The 19,527-nt window shown below is 42.7% G+C and overlaps 1 protein-coding gene across 10 annotated transcripts in view; it reads left to right on the top strand.

Annotated features, from left to right (window-relative positions):
* Positions 1 to 7,982: 7,982 nt before the first annotated feature.
* eml1 (EMAP like 1) overlaps positions 7,983 to 19,527 on the top strand; it is a 46,769-nt gene continuing 35,224 nt past the window's right edge. For 5 of the 10 annotated variants that reach the window (XM_047610677.1, XM_047610674.1, XM_047610673.1 and 2 more), the window contains exon 1: positions 18,812 to 19,490. In XM_047610677.1, the coding sequence (XP_047466633.1) occupies positions 19,424 to 19,490 (67 nt within the window). In that variant the 5' untranslated portion in view covers positions 18,812 to 19,423. Of the gene's footprint in view, positions 8,156 to 18,809; positions 19,491 to 19,527 lie in introns of those variants that run through there. The other 5 variants (XM_047610668.1, XM_047610667.1, XM_047610671.1 and 2 more) reach the window with 4 other exon arrangements.

Raw genomic sequence — 19,527 nt, 5'->3', positions numbered from 1 at the left:
AATGCATTCAAATGCCCCGTCATGCTGAGCTCATTATGAGCCTTAATTAATACATGTAAATCAGCTTACTTGCCGGGCCTTTCTCATGGTGAGAGAGGGGGCATTACTTTAAGACAAAGGGAGATATCGGGACAATCGGAGCTCAATCTGTGGTTTGCACACGAATGGGCCGCCATCTGTGCCTGCCAGGAGGAACCCGGTGAGGTTGAGATAAGGGCCGGTCTGCAGGGTGGCAGGGTGGAGGATTTATAATAGCAGGACTTGTTGCTTTAATATTCAGCCACCACAGAGTTTATAGTGAAATAAAAAAAGAAAAAAAGGAGAGCGGACACCTGATCTCTGCCGTGTTTCATCCGCAGCTCGTGAAATACCCATTTTCTGTTGCTGCTTTTTAAAAAAAAAAAAAAAAATCTTCTTGATTCACACCTTGTCTTTAAAGAAAAATGTTGAAATCTGTTTCAGTTTCCAAGGAGCTCCGTTTTACGCACAACTTCAATTTCACAGCAGAATGAAAACCAAGAATGGATACAGCGAATTCCAGACATCTTGATGGTGAGTCCTTAACCATTCATCCATACCACTACCGCTGACTTGAAAGGGCATGTCCCTGTCTACAAATTACACTTTTATGGCAAAGACAGCAGGGAGGCCTCGGGGTCCTCTTCGCCTTATGTTGGCCCCTTGTTGTCTGGACAAAGCTGGCTGATTAGAGTCCTGATTACACAGATAAGAAGTCAGAGTCAGATAAGATAAGACCAAACCGACTCACTGGATGAACACAGCCGGACTAACGAGAAGGACTGGTTGCATGATGGAGGGGGAAAAAAAATAATCCCCCACCATTTAATGTTTTAACCGTGTTAAATACACTTAATGCCTGATCCCAAAAACAGTTGGATACATAGCCACAAAAACCTGTGCATCAAGACTGACAAAAGGCTGCGTTCAAGTGAACCTTGTGAGTTTGTGGTTATGACATGGGAAGTGGTGTTGAAGTGGTAAGCCATAAGTCTTGAGATCACCGCTGCTTGGAAACTGTTGGCGTGTCAAAGCCGCAGATGCTAACAGTTTAGCAAGCTAAGGACTGGGTAACAGTACATAGGAAAAGCATAATGAAAGGATGAGGCTTTCTGGAAAATTTTCCACAGACATAAAACTGTATACAAATAAACTACAACGGATACAACTTCCCGGCCATCTCTGGCATTTCTGAAAACGTCAGTAAACAAGTCATACATAACCCGTGAACTCTGACCTTACTGTCAATTTCCACTTTTTCCACAAGTTTGTAAATACAGCAAGAAAGGGTCATTCATATTTACTTTTCTTGTGACCACGGTAAACCCAAGCCCATCTGAGTGTAACAGAAGAAGCCTGACATCTGTATGTAAAGATGTAGATACCATAGCTTAGCTTAGCTTAGCTTACCTCTTCTCTATGTTATCCAAGTTAGGCTATTTTCTCCATTACAGTATAGTCTGAGGAAAACTACTTAATTTAATGTATTTGCTTTACTCAAGATACCAGACTGTCATGCTAACATACAATACATCTTCAAAATAGTTAGCCTAGCTCAGTCCCAAACTAGCATCATTAGGCAATTTACACTGTTACAATATAGTTTGATGAAAAATATTTAATTTTCTGTATTTGCTTGACTCTAGATACCAGACAGTTATGCTAACATACGATACATCTTCAAAATAGTTAGCCTAGATCAGTCCAAAACTGTTCTGAAAAATAAAAAAAAAGCTACCAGTAGACTTGCACACCAAGAATTAATGTTGCTTCTTTCTAATGCTAAGATAAACTAACTACGTGCTGAATCTGGAGGAATTTGACTGATGGCTGACTCAGTCACAGCATACAATCTCAGATAAATCCTACATAATGATAATCCTGAGAATAAACTATCCAGTTTCTTCCACTGATAGGCTGTAATTTATTGAAACTTACAGCTGTGGTCCATCCCTACCCACATCAGCACGGAGAAGAAAATGTCTGGCGTCGGACTGGTTTGTCTTGGCAGTCGCTATGACACAGCTAATGGATGTCTTGGCTTTGTGCAAAACTCGCACATTTTGTCTTGTGCTCAGTTGTTTTGAAATGCAGAACGTTAAGAGATTCATTAGGCTGTTCAATTGGATAACGTACGTCCACGGCTTGTCGCTGAATATTTTTTCGCACTGAGTTTCATTAGAGAGCCTGCAGGTTTGGTGAACCATCATGTACTGTGGCTGTTCTGGAGGAGCTATCATAGCATGCTTTTTGTGCGCTCAGTCTGAATGTATCCCCTCACTTACCCCGACTTTATTTGAGGAGGGTTGAAGGTTGAGCTTCTCTAAGCTTTTGTTGTTAGTTTGTTTTACTCTGACAGTTGTTTTTTTGTATAGGGATGTTTTCGTATTTGCTCTGCGGTGAAACGTTTTAAACATGGCATTCCTGTCCTTGTGTTCATGTGTGGCACAGTGTTCCTCTGTTTTTTAACCGTGTAATTGACAAGCTGGTTTTTCAGAAAGGCTCAGGGAATGAATGGGGGAGGAGAGTGATTGTTTTTTTTACTCAGCTCCATACCCCTCCATTTCTGTTTTTTTAAGTTTCCAGTTTCACCCGACTTGTTTCCGTCAGGTTTTATTCATGACCTCCATCTGGAAATAATATAAGTTCATGAAAACAAGCCATCAGCAATTTTAGGGAAGACTTGTGTGTCCATATGTGTGCGTGCATGTGCAGGGAGGGCAACGTTAGGCCTTCTTCTGCGACTGCTTCGATTGGAACAGTGTTAGTGCAGTGAGAAGGACGTGTGTATAGCTAAACTAAGAACCAAAGCCTCCGCCATCCTCTCTTAAAATCTGGGTTCAATGCATTTGTGGTCCGGGTAAAGTCTTTGATTCAAATACGAACTTAGTCATCAAATGTTGGAAACCGCAGATGCTGCCTGGGAGAAATTATGCGTCAGGCAGGTCTTTGGCAAAAGGTTTGACCTTGGCTCAGACTAAAAATATGCATTAACTCAGTGAAAGCCTGCATAGTTCTGCAGGAAAGAAGATCTGGCTTGTGTTTGAGTTGCTCGCAGCAGCGTATGCAGCCTGTGACGGAGGGAGATAGAGCAGATATTCACCGACTCCAGGCTCACAGAAACACCTCTGTTTCTGTCTGCCGTCTTGGCTACGGTACACAGGAGACCGGCCGGTCACACCTGAGAGGCTCTGAAGAGTAGCCAGACATTTAGTCGGCCTGTCCCACGCACAGAGGCGTCTTAGTCAGGAGGCATATCTGACTGTCGAACTAACTCTTTGTCCGTCTGCCCGGAGCCGATGCAGTCTCTTTTAGAGCCATAATGGCTTTAGCAGGCCCTGAAGGAGAGGGCAAGTAGGTGTGTGTGTGTGTGAGAGAGAAGGTTTTCATTTCTGCCTGTCTGCTTTGGTGGGGGGTGTGGCTGGATCATGTTTTAAAAGCCCCAAAGTTAACCCCAGTCAAAAGGTTTATGCCTACCACTAAAGCCACAGAGGCATCTTGAAAGGTCTAATAGCTCAGTGTCGTATCTAGTGTCATCTCCGTGGACCCAGTGCACAGTTTTCAGATGACTGGCAAAACTAATTGCTGCTGTGTTGCGGTTTGTTTAAATCTTTTCAAAGAGAAAAATCTCAGAGCCAGCTTTAAAAAAAAAAAACAACTCACATATTCATTTCATGTCATATTTGTGTTTTGCCGGTGCCTCCTCTTTGAATGTTTTTGTTTTGCTACAGGACTGTATTGCGAAACCATTTTTGGTTATGAGATCCCCACATGTTTCTCTGGCCTGCGTTCCCTCCCACTACATCACAGCAGCAGTCTGGGTCATTTTTCTTTTGAAGCCGCCCCCCCTCCTCTCACCCTCCTCCCCCCCTTCCTCACCACTCCATCCATCATACAGAGTCTGTGGAACCTCCTCTCACCCCACCCCACCCGTCCTCCCCTGTTGCTGCCGCTGCCCTCCCTCTCTGTTTGAAACTTCCCTTCAGGGCAAAACCTCCACGGCTTTGCTATTAATTTAGGCCTCCGCTGCTGTACATTGTTCCACTTCAACCCTCCATCAGCGTCCTCCTCCTGCCAGTCTTCAACAGCTCCCTTCTCCTTCCAAGTTGCAACCCACGACTGCTGTAAAGCATCTGGAGTTTCCCCCATCTTTCAACCGGCTGGGACCTAAGGGCAGGGCTGCCGAGGATCAGGAACTATGGTCTTTGTGTGTGTGTTTGTGCGTGTGTGTGTTTCTGACTACCACTGCAGTTCAAATCAAAGTGGCTGCCTTTTGTTGCGTGCTCTGGAATCCCCTCCGTCACACCTCGGCTGCTTCTCAGCGGGGGGACTACTGCCCCCAGCCAGAGGAAGACTTCCTCCTTTACAGTTAATCTTCTACCACAAATACACCGCAGAAAACACACCCCACCCCCCTTCAGAGTCACACAGTTAAGCTGAAATTAAATGAATTTCTGCGTTCAAGAATTTTTGTTGGAAAGCCATAAATGACATAAGCATTCACCTGTTTATTATTAGCACAATTAATTGTCGCAGCTGTCTTATTTTCCATAAGTCTTAATAACAAAAAGGATGTAAAAATAGAACAGAAATAAGTATTGTAATTAGAAATAGAAGTTATTAACTGTAGCAGCAATTGATGTTTCCATTCTGTCTCTACGCAGCTTACGGCGTACAGGTTGTTAAACCTGTGGAAAGCTGTGAAGTGAAACTCTTTGCCACAAGTCCCCAATTAGGGTTCTGCCCACACGGCCATAAAACAGTTAGGGGAATCATTCGGAGGCCGTTAGATTTAACACTATTAAGAGTTCATTAGTACCTGCATACACAACTGCTCCTGCTATTGTAGGATCATTAACAAAGGCTCATTAAAGCAGGCTGGAGGCTTTTTTTTTTTTTAAACCAATTATATTAACCCCTTTTGGCTATCACCCGTAATGGTCCCAAATACATATACAGTATACACAAATTTAACAAGGTGTGATTAATTAATATAAGTGTCCCATTAATTATTATAACTGTCAAAAACAGTGAAATACATTTCAGTTACCACTGGTTTGAAATATCCCCGGAATTGTCTTTTTTTATATATATATCTTTATTTATAACTTTATTTAAAAACCATGACGAGTGAGCATGGTGTTCAAAAATATGCTGAGGTTCAGCAAAACCCACACAAAAATAAAAGACAAGCAAAACAAAACATAAATAATGCTTCCAATCATATATCAAATTATTGATATCATATTATTTATTTGGCAAGTGAAGATTTTATTAATGTTTAATTAACGTTTCCAAATCACACACTTTAATGTCTCTACATCTAATCAAGCAAAGTGGTAAACATAAAGGTAAGATGACTGACCTATAGGTAATTAAACTCGTGCTAAATATACTGTACATGTACTGTACACACACACACGTGTGTGTGTATGTATATATATATATATATGTGTGTGTGTGTGTGTGTGTGTGTGTGTGTGTGTGTGAATGGGGCCATAGAGAGCTGAGTCAATAGGAGCTGAAAACGGTGGCGTTGACTTGCGGTGAAAGAAAGTGCAGAGAGAGTGAAGTAGACAGATGCAGACAAAGCGAGAAAGGGAGAGAAAGAAAAACAGGTAGGTAGAAAGGGAGAGTGGTTTAACCAGAGGTCGTCTGAGTGAACAGAGACTGATGAGGAGTGAGGAACTGAAGAAAGGAAGATCACCATCTTGCCGCGGTCCTATCAGCTAAGCAGATAAGCTAAGTAGAAGTTTCTCTGTTGGATTTATCCATAAAAAAAAAGGCGGATTGATGACTTGATATGCTGATGACATAGTTCTATACCATTGTGTTAAACTGGAGATAAAAGATGATATATTCGTGGTACTTTCTTGTGTTGAAATGTTAAATTATGTTGACAATCCTATAATATAGCCACATTCCGTATTTATCACATCTATTTTTTAATCAATTAATAAAATAAAACTGTCTTGATAGTAAACATCATAATTGTTAGTCATATATTAATCATGCATTCTAGACAAAGGATCTGATGTTTATTAACTTAGATTATTAATAAATTCCATATAAAGTCAATACAAATATATGCTATAAAATGTGGTATTAATTACCTTTTTGTGCATAGATACACTATACACAAGAATTTTTGGCTGCCATTGATTGCACCATCTGACTAACTTTGCAGTCTCTTTTTTCTTTCTTTTTTTGTGTTCTTCTTTCTTTAGAAAATGAGGGCTTGACATCACTGTTTTCCTGTCTTTAAATACAGGTAAAAACATTGTGTTTGACAGGTTTCACTTGCTTACAGTGAATGTCTATACATCAGGTGTTGCAACACAAATGATTCTTGTTTCTGTGACAGATTCATAATTATCAGATCCTGAGTTGTAGAGTTACCTGGATATCACAGTTGTTATAAATATATTTTCAAATTCTCTGCTTTTCATAATAACCCCGTTTCTTGCGTAAATTTTATGTTTATTATACTAAAACTTGTATTACATGACTTTACAATCCAATTAAACATAATCTGGGCACCATTCTGGACACTGCGGAGGGCATTACCTCACCCAGACTAATTGCATATGATCGTAGAGCGCAGAGCGCAGTTACAGTGGAGGCCGGTCTGCTTTCTGTGTGCCAGGGCACATGGGATCAAGAGGTCTTTATGGGGTGAAGGTTTGGGTTGTGTTTGCAGAAGGGGCCTTCGAGCTCTTCTGCAAACAAGAGTCGGAGATCAAACATCAAAGCTGACACTGGTGTGAAGGCTGGGGCCGTGCTGCGGTAGGGTAGGAGGGTGGAGGGGTTACTGACAGGTCTGCAGGACAGATAACAGAGCAGGAAACTCTCCAACATCACAGCCCCGGTGCTCTCTCCAAAAAGGAAAAAAAAAATAACTCAAGATAACCTTGGCTCCCCCTGGCACTAAATCCTAACCTCTGTGTCACTGGCATTGCTGGACACGTCTACCATCTGACCCCACTTAGTCACATGCCGAACCGTTCCCTGATGATAATCCTCTCAGTCAAGTGACAAAGGGTCAGCTGAGTAAGCTGAGAAGTAATTCAGGAAAGAGTGTGTTGGCGGCAAGCTCAATCAAAGCTTGTGCGGCTTTAAGCATGTTCTGGGGAACTTTTGTGCGCTCAAGTAGACCAGTAATCTGCACAGCATTGTGAAGTGCCTGGCAAGCACTTTTCATTGTCTCCTCCATTATGAGGGGATTTAAAACAGGAGGCGAAGCTGAGAGTGTGCCTCGATTCCCCCTGTTTTTACCCCTGCATGGCTTCTTCTTCTCTCTGCTGAAGGGAGCACTTTGTATTTGCAACCTTGTGTTTAGAAATTGGCAGCAACTGGAGCTTCTGATAAACACAGCCTCTGTCTTTTCTTTTTTTCTTACAAGAATCTAAATAGATTATATTAATTTGGCAGTCTTGAGTTACTTGACCCGGACATTTGTTTGGTATCCAGGCTACTTGGGATCAACAAAAGATTTCTCCTGATGTGAAGGAGCTAATGCTAAATGAGACACTACCGCCCCCCACAGGCAATAAGAGCCACTGCTAGTTTAATTACCCTGGAGCAATGCCAGCTTTGGGCCAACCTGTATCTCAAGGGATATGTAGTTTACTCTGCGTTTTCTGTTACAGGCTTAAAGGGACAACAAGAAACGCAGACTGGGCAACAACTGTGGCTCTGACTATTTCATGGTGAGCTTGAAAGGAGAAAGTTTTGGCCTTTTTTTTTATGTCTGTGTCAAAAAATTATTTTATTATAATGCGTTTTACAATGACAAACCTCATGAAATCACATCCAGTCTGTAACTAAGAGAAATAGTATCCCAAAGGAGGGCTGTTGGTTATAAATTTAGTATCCAATAGCGCACTGAGTGATGCTTGACTGGCATATCTACTGGCCACTGGTCAGATTGTTGAGAGAGGGAGCGAGTGGTGGACAAGGGGGTAGAAAGTAAACTTAGAAAGGTAACCGGCAAGAGTGTGTCAGCTAAGACACACTCCAGGACAAGAGATTGAACAGACGTAGATTTGGAAGAAGCGACAAGCTGTCAAGAGAAGACACTGTCCTGATCCCCCCTCTCTGTCTGCCGCCATGTCTGACTGTGAGGGACTAGCTACTGGTAAGAGGAAGAAGAGAGTCTATGTATGGCAATGGTTAAGTCATGTTTGTGTGTGTGTGTTTTCAAGTGAGATATATGAGTTGCACTTCAGGGCAGGCATGTCTTTAAATGGTTTGGATTTGTGCATATGCATTGTGTGCATTTTCTTTTTTGTCCCAACGTGTATGTTTGAGGGAGGGGTGGGGGGTCTGCCTTGGCCCATCCTGTTTTAGTCTAAGCCCTCCACTGGGACAGCTCACCCAGCAAATATTCGACTGCAGCGAGGAGTCTGAGGCCTTATATGGAAACTTGGAGGGGGTTCAGTCTGGTTTCATCAAAATAATGGCGGATGACTCTGTGTAGGTTTTAACAGGAGATGAGCGGGAAAGAAAATAGAGGCGAGTCAGAGGGAGGACAAAGGTAGGAAAGTCATAACAAGTTGAACGTCAGGTCGGTTTCTCACAGTGTTCTTTGCAAGACAGATGCGTGTATAAAACAGAGACTTGAGTTTTTCAGGGTTATGGGGACAAATGGCGAACCACAGCGAAGCATTAAGTGAAGATTTCCCACAAGTGGAACGAAGCTCAGAGAAGAGATCAAGCCCGATCAGACCAAAATGAACTATCCATTGTAAATAGCAAACTAGTCCAGTCACTCGCTTGCCTTTTATCTGCCGGTTTCCTGAACTCTTTGAAGTCTTCCCTTATATAAAGGCTATCATCCGACCACACCTCCTTATCATATTATATCTATCATCATCCCCTGATGCATTCTCCAGGAAATGGTAACAGACAGATAAGATGAATCACTTTTATTTGTGGCTTCATGTCATGCCACAAGTTAATAAAGTTGGCAAGCATCATTTTGAAGATATAAGCGCAGTGCACAATGGATACACTTGTTACCCATTCATAAAAAAAACTATTTCGTAATTCTTAAGCACGCTCGCCTTTTATTCAGGTGCTGCTTTTGAAACCTTTGGACCACATATTTAAAATGGTCATAAACAGCACGTTGTGTAGGTTGAACAACAGTTGCCCGTTACAAGAACTGACTGAGCTGCAAAGATGGCAGCTTAATAGTGCACCAAATGTGGGAATGAAGATATTATCTGCAGGAAACTGTTTAAAGGAAACAGCACTTGTAGAAATAAACTGTTGAGAGCAGCAGCCTAGCTAGAGAGCCACATATGGGGAAGGTTTCCTGTTCATTTTCAGTAAACACACAAAGCAGTTATGCGCCAAGTGTGTCAGCAGTAATTTAGCCCCTCCTGTCACAGCTGCACATGTTTTTTCACTGTATTCAAATTATGTCCTATTATTGAAATGTCTTTTTTTTGTTTCTGTATCCTAATGGGGCATTTCATTAGTAATCAGTGTGTAATGACAATAAGCCAAAGTACACAATGTGCTTTTGTTCCTGGCCATATGTCTGCTGCGAAAACGTTATAGTTCAAAGATATAGGTGCTGAGTTGGATTTGACTATTTTAGTTCCAAAAGAAGGTTTCTTTGTTTTGTTCCAAGCAATTTACATCTGGGATCAATATGTTGCTTTAATTTAAAACCCTAAAGCCAAGTGCATAAAAATGTTTTGCAAAGCTGAAACTCAGTGTTTGACGGCTGTGCAAGTCTGAAACAATTTTTCTTTCACTCGCACAGTGTTTTGAAAGGCTGAAAAAATACAAATCTCTGTAAATAATTTGTTTTATTCTCGAGTTTTTCTTCTTTGCAACAAGTTCCACAATCACTTCCAATACCAAACTGTTCATTGTTCTCCTGGTGCCTAAGCACAAAGCGGATCAGCAGCACTTTCCAGATCCGTTTACCGTTTACAAGGTTTGAAACCTGGAAAACCAACTAATACACCGGGAGACATGTGTTGGTGAAGCGCTGTAAATAAGGGTTGCGCGGCCGTAAAGAAGGATCTGAAGAGCTTCAAAGGAAAAAACTCGGCCCGTGAAGAAGCAAAACTCAAATATAAATTTATAGGAGATCTTTCTGACATTAAGCAAGACTTCAGAAGTTGGTTTCAGTCTTTCAAAACTTGGGTTTTAGATTCCAACCTTTCACTTTAGAAGATCTTGACATGACCAAAATAAATGATGATATATATTTGAGCAGTTAGAGGACTTATTTGTTTATAAATGCAGGTCGACTCTCTAAATTGTCTGTTTTGGTCCGCAACTACTCCCACCAGGGGCGCTAGGGTTGTAGGGCTAATCCCATACTTGGGGCACAAAAAAAGAGTGCTGTAGTTCACTGGTCGTGCTGTAGATGGCAGTGTTAGCACAATGTTGACAGGGATCATGGTTTTAACGGGAAACGCTGTGAAAAGTGGGAACTTCTGGAGGGAAAAGGGTTGAAAATGAGCTTGGGGAGACAAAAGAAGATGAGGTCCACAAGAGGAGAAGATTAGACATGACAAAAGAGGGGAATTGAGTGGGGAAACTAAAGAGAAGCAAGATGGGAGAGAGAGAAAGGGGGCAGTCAGTTTAGTGAGAAAGGAAAAGGAGCTTTGGCTGCTGTGTGTCACTATGTGACAGGAAAAACATCCTACTCCAATTGCAGCCTGAGGTACAAGTCCTATATGTGGGGGTTTGTGTGTGTGTGTGTGTTGGGGGGCGTGCTAGAATGTGTGTGTTCAGAAACACATATGATGATGGCGTCATGGCCTGCTGACGTCAGCCCCCTCCATCTGCGCCCTGAATATGAGGCCAAAGAGCTTTGCTGATGTTAAACCTATTCCTCACGAAATGGTTCATTTGTCATGCAGGTTTCAGAGCAGTGTGCGCGTGTTTAATGGCGTGTACAAGTATGAGCGTCTTTTCCACAATATAAGCACCATGGTGTGAGGCAGCGGCAGATGCTATCTTCAGCAGAGTTTATTTAAGGCTGTATCGATTGAGGAACTGAGATGCTCCGGCTTTGAAAGAAACAGTAGAGGAGAGAGGAGCAAGTGCAGGAAAGAAAAAAAAAATCATTGGATATTTTTAAAGATGAAAATATAACATCTAACAGAAAGAACGGGTATAAGACGCACACAAAATGTTTGCATCAGTTTGCATTCTATGCTATATGTGTGACGGCTTGTGCATGGAGAAATAGTGGGGCAGAGTTCTTGGTTGTTCAGGAAATGGGGGAAGGGTGTACATGATGTTTCAGCAGCCCAGTCAGATGTGATTAATGTTGTCGTTGCTTGAGAGAACACACAGCCCTGCACATTCTGGGATGCGAGGCGTGTGTCCGTATTACCCACACTGTAGCGCTGTTGGAGCTCCATGGCAGCGATGAGGTGGATTTTTATTGCTGTCCTTTAGATAAATGGATCATTTTCACGGCAGTAAAAGCCTGATGAAATTCAAATTCCCACTGACCTCCATGGACCTGCTTTCTGGTTTTTAAATGGACTTAACACAGCAGTGGGTGTGTACATTCCCATGGATAGCCGTCCACTGAATTACACCAGTGGACGTTCTCTGTCTGGGTCCAAGTTATGCCTCATTAACATATAGATTAGATGTAGAGAAGTCACTCTGGTTTATAACCCCTCTCCCCCACATCTATGGCATCATTAGCGTGAAGGGGTCGTGCAGAGAGAGGTATCAAAGGTTGACACAGAAGCAGTGAAGGTTCGAGTAATAGCCACAGTACGATTTGATATGGTGTCACGATGTTATGAATGTCACACGTTTGTGCAGAATAATACATCAGATTCCCTTTATTTTCACATTCTTCACTCGCTCGGATTTTTTTCTCACCTCTCTACCTGGAGATCTGCTCACGTCTGTCTCGCTAGTGTCTGCTTGTGTGCTCTGAAAATATAGTCCTGTCTTCAGCTCATGGAATAGTCATTGCATGTTGGCCATCCACTCCATGCTGATAGGAGCCTTCCTTGTACACAGGTCAGGCATAACATTATGACCACCTTCCTAATATTGTGTAGGTCTCCCTTGTGCCTCCAAAACCGTTGTGACTCATCAGAGAACATGGACGTTCTGAGGGTGTCCTGTGCATGTTGTTAGTGGCTGTTCTGGTCTAGGTGGGTGGTGCATGTTTAAGTAACATGCACACAAATTCCAGGCCCAAAAGTTTCCCAGCAGAACATTGTTTTGTCACAAGATGGCCAATGTCATTTACTTCTCCTGTCCGTGGTCATAATGTTATGGCTGACTGGCGTAATAGTCACTGTTGGTTATCTGAATAGACGTATTGTTTTGTTTTTGTTAGAATGAGCCTTTCCTGCTGGTTTCCAGAGAAGTACTATACTTAATATCAATCAATACTATATGATTGATAACAAGAATACAGCAACAGTAATCTAGTATAATACTAGGAGTGACTATGTTGTTGTACAGCAAGTACTTTTAGTTGGAGAAGAGATTGTTCCTTTTCAAACCTATTAAGTTCCTATGTGAGATCCACTGAAGAGATCCATGATAGAAAATGAAGGAAGTAGGGATCAGCTGAAATCAAACTTGGTCATCTACATCTCAACCTCCAAACCTACTGCTATGACTTATATAAGTAATCTGAATCTTAACGTGTCTCCCACCACTGAATTTTACACGCACAATTTCAATGGCACATAATTAAGACTCTGCTTTCTTACAGTCAGTGTATTCTCACTAAGCTGCCATAACACACGGATAGTTGGTGACAGTCAGATGATGTTGGGCCTTGACATTAGACAGTCTGTAATGTGCCGTAAAGAACACTGTTAACATTCACCGTGGAGCTATTAAGAGGAATCCTTTATATCATGCAACAAACTCAGAAGTTGCAAATGTCACGAATCCATTGGCAAATGAAGCATTGCCAATCTGATGAGTTAAGCTGCATCTTAAAACTGCTGCTGGCTTTCTGTTTTTACAGCTGCAGAATAATGTTACAAAGCTCAAGAGATGGTACTAAGGTGGGTATTTGTTATGTTTTGTTAAACCGAAATGGTGCATGAGGGTGATTTTGAGATGCTATGTCCATTTTTTCTGCCTCTAACACATCTGCTTGGAGGACAAACTGTTCTCCTGCTGCCTAGTATATCCTACCCACTGACAGGTGCCACGAGATAATCAGTATTATTCCCGTCACCTGTCAGTGGTCACAATGTCATCCCTGACATGACTGATCGCTGTACATACAGAGTCTACATTGCCCTAAGAGTTGGAGGAGCCGGACATGTAACACTGCTCTCCGGCTTCAGGATTAGGAGCTATTACAAGATCAAAAGCCAGATTCTCCTCTTCTTTAGTCACGTGTCTTCTCTCAGGTCTGTACAGACTTAGGAAATACTTAACAGCAGATCAAACACCTTGAGTGTTTGAATTGACTTCATTTTGAAGAGCTAATCATACGAAAAATTTTGTTCTTTATTAATTTCACAACTTCCAGTGTGTTTTATACATATACAGTCTGGCTGCGGATTTAAAATCATAAAGCCTTTGGAGTCCACGACCAAAAGACTGCATGAAAACACAAGCGGTGACCCAGTTTTCCCGATTTGTAACATCATTATTTGGCATTGCAGCTGCTTGTGTGGCGAGAGCGCTGCAGAGTCTAGAGGCGACATTAGCTCTGATCCTATAGCCTTTTGTAGTCTCAGAAATATGCTGTGCGACATTTGCTAGTTTAAGAGGGCCCTCGGATGAAACACCCCATTGCAGATGTGGAGTTTAATGCAGCAAATTGAGCATAGTAGTATGATATCAGTTTGCTATCAGTTCTACATTGAATAAGCAGCATTTGTACCTGCTCCAATGTGTCTGCAGCTGGGCCCGTTTAGCTTATTTCAGACATGATATAATTACTACATGGCACGGAAGATGCTGATGATTTCATTGGACTGAGCATGTATCGTGCTATGAGGATGAATCCAGCATCGCGTTGCAGTTGCAGTCCTTGTATTCTGTGTGGTTCAGTCGCTTCTGGTTTCTCAGACAGATCTGTTATTACACTGTTGGAGTCCCCTCCACTGAAACTAGGTCACCACATAATTCATGTTCTCAAAAAATGGCTCATCCATACGGACTGTCGTTGATCTTGCAGCGTTACACTAAACCATTAGTCTTTCTTTCACACAAAGAGGTGGCTTTTCAGCAGACTGTGGACTTGTCAGTTTTCTCCTAATTAATTAGTGGTGGAGTGGACCTTGATAAATGGAGCATCAGCAGAAGTCTCTCGCGTATATACAGCAGTTCTTGAAGCTAACAATGTGCGACACAAAGGTACCAGACTTCATCATTCAGTGTCATAAACTATGGTCTAATCTGGACTCCACACCTCTTCTGATAAGCTTGTATTAGAAATGACAGGTTATTTTCCCCGAGCAGGTGGGAATGATGGATTTCAAACTCATCTGAGTTACTGTGCCCTCTCTCATTGAGTCTCTCTGCTTCTATCACTGCTCTCCTGTCTGGACAGTTATTAAAAAGAGTTAACCTGTCAGTCACAGGCAGTAGTACAGTATTACATCCTCCGGCCTCCATCTAGGTACAACAATGGTCCAGTTACTTTTATGAGATGTCACACTGACAGGGCTGGAGGATTTATGTTGGTGTTATCACAAGAAAAGGTACATGACTGTAGATAAAACAATAGAAGAATCCAGACAGGCAATTATAATAAGACACGCCAGGCTAAATGCAAATATTCAGTTTAGCAGTTATAATGTTTAACATGTCAGAGCGAACGCACGCCAACTAAGCTAATTAGCATTAAACACAAAGTGCACCAGAGGCTGATGGGAATATTACTTGTTTAGAAAGAATTTTAAAAATCCAAGTACGTTATGTTGAGCTAAATGACGGTGCTAGAGAACTGGTTAAGACGTGAAGTGATCCATCCTGAGGGTTGGCTTGCACTGGCTTCAAATAGGAAGGTAGGTTCATCATGAGGATTCGTCCTCTGGGGACCAAGACTGTCTGAGCGAAACTTCACAGCTTCCCTAACCTCCTGAGACCCGAGCTTTTATTTCTTATACTGTTAATTTCTCAAAGGACTTAAGAGGTATAAAACCTAAGCACCATCCTTGATCAGGACGTGTAATCCCAACGTCCTCAAACGGGTACTTGCTAATTAGCGATGCTGTAGCTTTTTACAACTTATAGAGTTTGTTAAATTTGCATGTCATACCAAACTAGAAACGTTAATACGCATAAATAAACAAGGTTCAACCGTAAAAATAAAAATAAAATAAAGATTTTGCTGAAATGCCAGCTATCATGTTTTTACAACAACTAGTGTATTGACCCTTTACTACCACTAAATGGCAGATAAAGGCGTCCACTTATGAGGACAAAGGGTCCAAATGAAGCAGAATAAGAAGCTACCACAAACCTAAAACTTGTCCCCATATGAGGACGCAGGGTCTCAGGGAGTTAAAGATTAGTTTTTGGGTCTAAAATGATGCCTTTGCTGTCACTTTTGCTTTAAGATAAGATCTGGCAACTCATGTAAATATTATCACTGGGGAAATAAAGGAATATCATGGTGAGAAGTTTAATCTCACGCTTTCCTCACTTTAGCTGGAACAAGCCCATATGGTGCGATTTTCTCTACCTGCTGCTACACTTCTATTTTTTTCAAGTCAGTATAAAAATATAGTTGACTTTTTCATTCCAGTGACTCCTCATATCTTGATTCAAACCCTTTGTAAATCCTACATTATAAAGCTGGAAACTGGCCCGGTGTTACTGGCGCAATGTAACATTTAACTAGTTAAAATAAGCCTGCACGCCTCTGCCCAAAAGTTTTTAAGCTGCATGTACTGTTTTTAGCTCTCCAGCTTGACTATAAAAAAAATGTTGGGAACTCTGACCCTACACGTGTCTCCAGGCTTTGTTTAAAATCTGTGTTTATATGAAGTAAAAACTCCAGGTTGGATTAATTCACGATGTAAAACACAAAGAAGCCCAATAACCAGGACAGGCACACAGATGGAGGCTGGATCATACAGAGGATTGACCTTGTTTCCTCCCCAGATCTGGATTTGATTGTGCATAATCCTGGCCCACTGACAGACTGACTGATCATCTGTTGATAAAATAAATGTCAGCAGTTTCTTTCTTCTGTTTGGGGGGAAAAGAGTGAACAATCTGCTCATGTTTAGTGTGACCTTCAAGTGCCTCCTGAGAGAAAAGGCTATAAAAATAGTCAGCAAGGCTTGTGAGGAACAATAGAGAGCTTCGGGCCATGGTGTAGTTGAAAACACTGAACCACTGTCTGACACTGCCTTAATACTCTGACCATGCAAGGTGTATAAAAACGGTGTGACTGCAATGCCATTTAAACCTAAAATTCCCCTTTAGTTGCTTTACATTTACAAAAAGTCAACACAAGATTCCCCAAATGAGCTCATTTTAATGTCGTTAACAGTAGATGGAAGAAAAAATAAAACAAAATAAACGTAAAGATAATAATAATAGTAGTAGTAGTAATAATAAAAATAAAATAGTGTCAAGAATGTTAATCCTCAAATAGCGGCGTTTGTTTCCGTGCCCACAAGGGGGCAGCGGAAACACGTGACCACAACATTGCGGTAGCATTACTGTTTAAAGTTGCCATGGATGACTTATTAGTGAATATTATCTTATTTACACACCCAGCAGATGAAAAGCAACCCGTCCGTGCATTCCGCGGAGTCGTGTTACTGACCATGTGATGAATGTAAGTCCAATATTTACTATTTGGTCTCACACTTTGGCCTCTAATGGGCTCCTGAGAGAAAAGTCTGGCTCTTTAGCTGGTGATGTGAACAATGGGGGAGATGTGGACCAGAAAAGGGGATGGAGCAGCAGGATCAGCTTGCTCGTGTTAGGGAGGGGGGAGTCTGAAGGGTATAGTTTATGCAGCCTCCCATGTGAGCATATGCACAGATACAGACACACGCAAGCTAGCAAGCACCAGGCCTGTCCCTAATCTATCTCCCAGATCAGACTTAAAATGAGATTTACAATAATCTGAACCGTTTCAGACTAAACACCATGGGGGCTCGACAATCTTCGGAACAAAACACAAAGAAGGACGTTTTTTGATGTGTGCTGCGCTCTGGTTCAAGGCGCTGCGTGGAAATTCCTTTTTGTACCTGAATCAAAATACTGGATGTTTCCTCCTGTTGCTGCTTAAAAACACCAGCCTGCACATGATTGTTATGCACCAAATACAAACACCAACTGAAGGCGTGATACTTGTGGTGTGGAGGTCACTCCGGCTGACCCTGTGAGTGTTTTGAAATTGTAATATTCTTGTGATCACACAAAACAAGCGCTGCAGTATGCAGACACGGTGCTGGTCCACAAAGAGCACCTTGTTTTCTTGCATAATGCTGCCTGCCGCCGAGCTTAGTAAGTCTGTCGGTGGCTTGATGTTATTGTGTAATAAGTGAAGCAGAGAGCAGTGTTTTCCTGGGGGAGCGAGAGGGCTGCAGCTCTCAGGTCAACTACAAGGAGGGCCCTGAACCATAAAATCATCAGCTGATACGCGAAGCTTTACTGCGCCGCTTTCATCCGCTTGTTTAAGGGTAAAATCGTGCCGGGTCACCTCTGAACCAATCAGGATTAAGACGGCGTTACACAGATACTTGCAAAAAAAAAAAGAAAAAAAAAAAGAGCTGCCTGATAACAACTGAGCTTTAATGAAAACACTGCGAGAGACAACCCGATCCTTTCATGGTCTCTCTGCCGGTGCTGATTTCACAGCGTCCCTGCCTTTGTATGATTTTTGTCGGCTCCGTCTTGTGATCGCAGAAGAAAGGGGGAAGTGTTGAATATAGGCCAGCCACTCCGTCTTCTTTAGGCTGATTATTTTCCCCTTCCAGCTTGAATTATAAATAATGCAAGGAGATCCCCCTCTCATGCACGTACAAAACCCCCGAGTTAGAATTAAAAATCACCAAATAACCCCCCCCCACACACACACACACACACTTTTTTTCCATAGGGTATCCCCCCCTTCGTTCCTCACTAAACTCCCACCCTGCTCACTTTTTAATTTGGCCCTCCTCTCCTCACCCCGCACCCTCCTCAAGCACTCTTCTCTTTCTCCTCCGCCCGCCACCCTCCCCCTCCTCCATCCCATTTATTTCATCTCTTTCCCTCAATCCCCTATAGTCTCCCTTTCATTTTCTCCCCCTCTCGCCCTTGTTTTACGGATCCCTCGCTCTCTGTGCTGTCTGCGGCGGGGCAGATAAGACAGACAGAGGACAGAATGATAATCGTGTTCGGCTACGACGGGGGCTCCCCCAGCAATGTTCAGCTCGGATGTTTGGTGGCGGGCTGCAGGGAAGGCGTGCTGTTGGTGTGTTGTGATGTGTCCCCATGTGACTCCATGTGGCATGTGTTGGCTCTATAAGTACACAAACATATATTAACAGAGGTGCCTTAGTCGTTTTGATTTACTTTATTCTCCTCTCATCTGAATTCTGTACCCTGTCTTCTTTCTGTATTTCTTCATCTGTTTCCTCTCGTATATTATTCTTGGTCATTTCCTTTCCTACGACCTTGTCCTTTCCTTTCCTTTCCTTTTTTTTTTTTTTGAAGTCTCCTACCCTACTTTAACCTGTCTCTCCTCTCCAACTAAGCAAAAGGAGGAGGATCCACGGGACTGGCCCAGCCCCCTGCGCTCTGACTCGTCCACACCGTGTGACAGGGGGAAGGCTGGGCTGTCCCAACCATTATCTGAACACTCACACAGCTTCTGACACACAAACACACACACGCGCGCACACACAGTAACTGCCTGTGCCAGAGCTTTGCCTGCGCTGTCAGCTCAAGCCCTCTTAAAGCTGTTTTTCGGCTGGAGATCAGTGCGAGCTAACGACACACAGCTGTCTCCGCTGAGCGCAGAAGGAGGACAAGAGGAGAACAGAGGGAGGAGGAAAGAAGAGGAGGAGGAGGAGGAGGGAGGAGGAGAAGGGAGGAGAGGACGAGCACAGGGGAAAACAAAACCTCTAGCAGCCTCTTAACTTCTCTGTCCGGTCCAGTGCAGTCATTCTTCAGCAGGGAGTGTTTTCTGCTACTTTTTTTTGTGTGTGTGAGGGGGGTAGTAGAAGAAGAAGAAGAAGAAGAAGAAGAAGGGCTGTAGTTCACATGACATAATCGGAGTGAATGGGTTGCCATGGTGACTCACCCAGGGAGCCTGACCCGTGCAGAGTGAATGGAGGGAGCGCCTTGGACGCCGAGTGAACGATAAACTAGCGGAGGGGAGTCACCAGAGAGAACGAGGGAGAAGGAGAGGAGAGCTGAAGGAAGTGGTGGATAAACGAGGGAACGCAGAGGAGCCGAGCAGAGGCTGAGAATGGAGGACGGGTTTTCCAGCTACAGCAGCTTGTATGACACCTCGTCACTGCTACAGTTCTGCAACGGTAAAACTTACTAACCATTCCTCTCCCATCCCTCTGT

The sequence above is a fragment of the Mugil cephalus genome, chromosome 17 (genome assembly GCF_022458985.1).
Source record: "Mugil cephalus isolate CIBA_MC_2020 chromosome 17, CIBA_Mcephalus_1.1, whole genome shotgun sequence".
NCBI lineage: Eukaryota > Metazoa > Chordata > Actinopteri > Mugiliformes > Mugilidae > Mugil > Mugil cephalus.
This window is presented reverse-complemented; position numbering and strand designations above follow the sequence as displayed.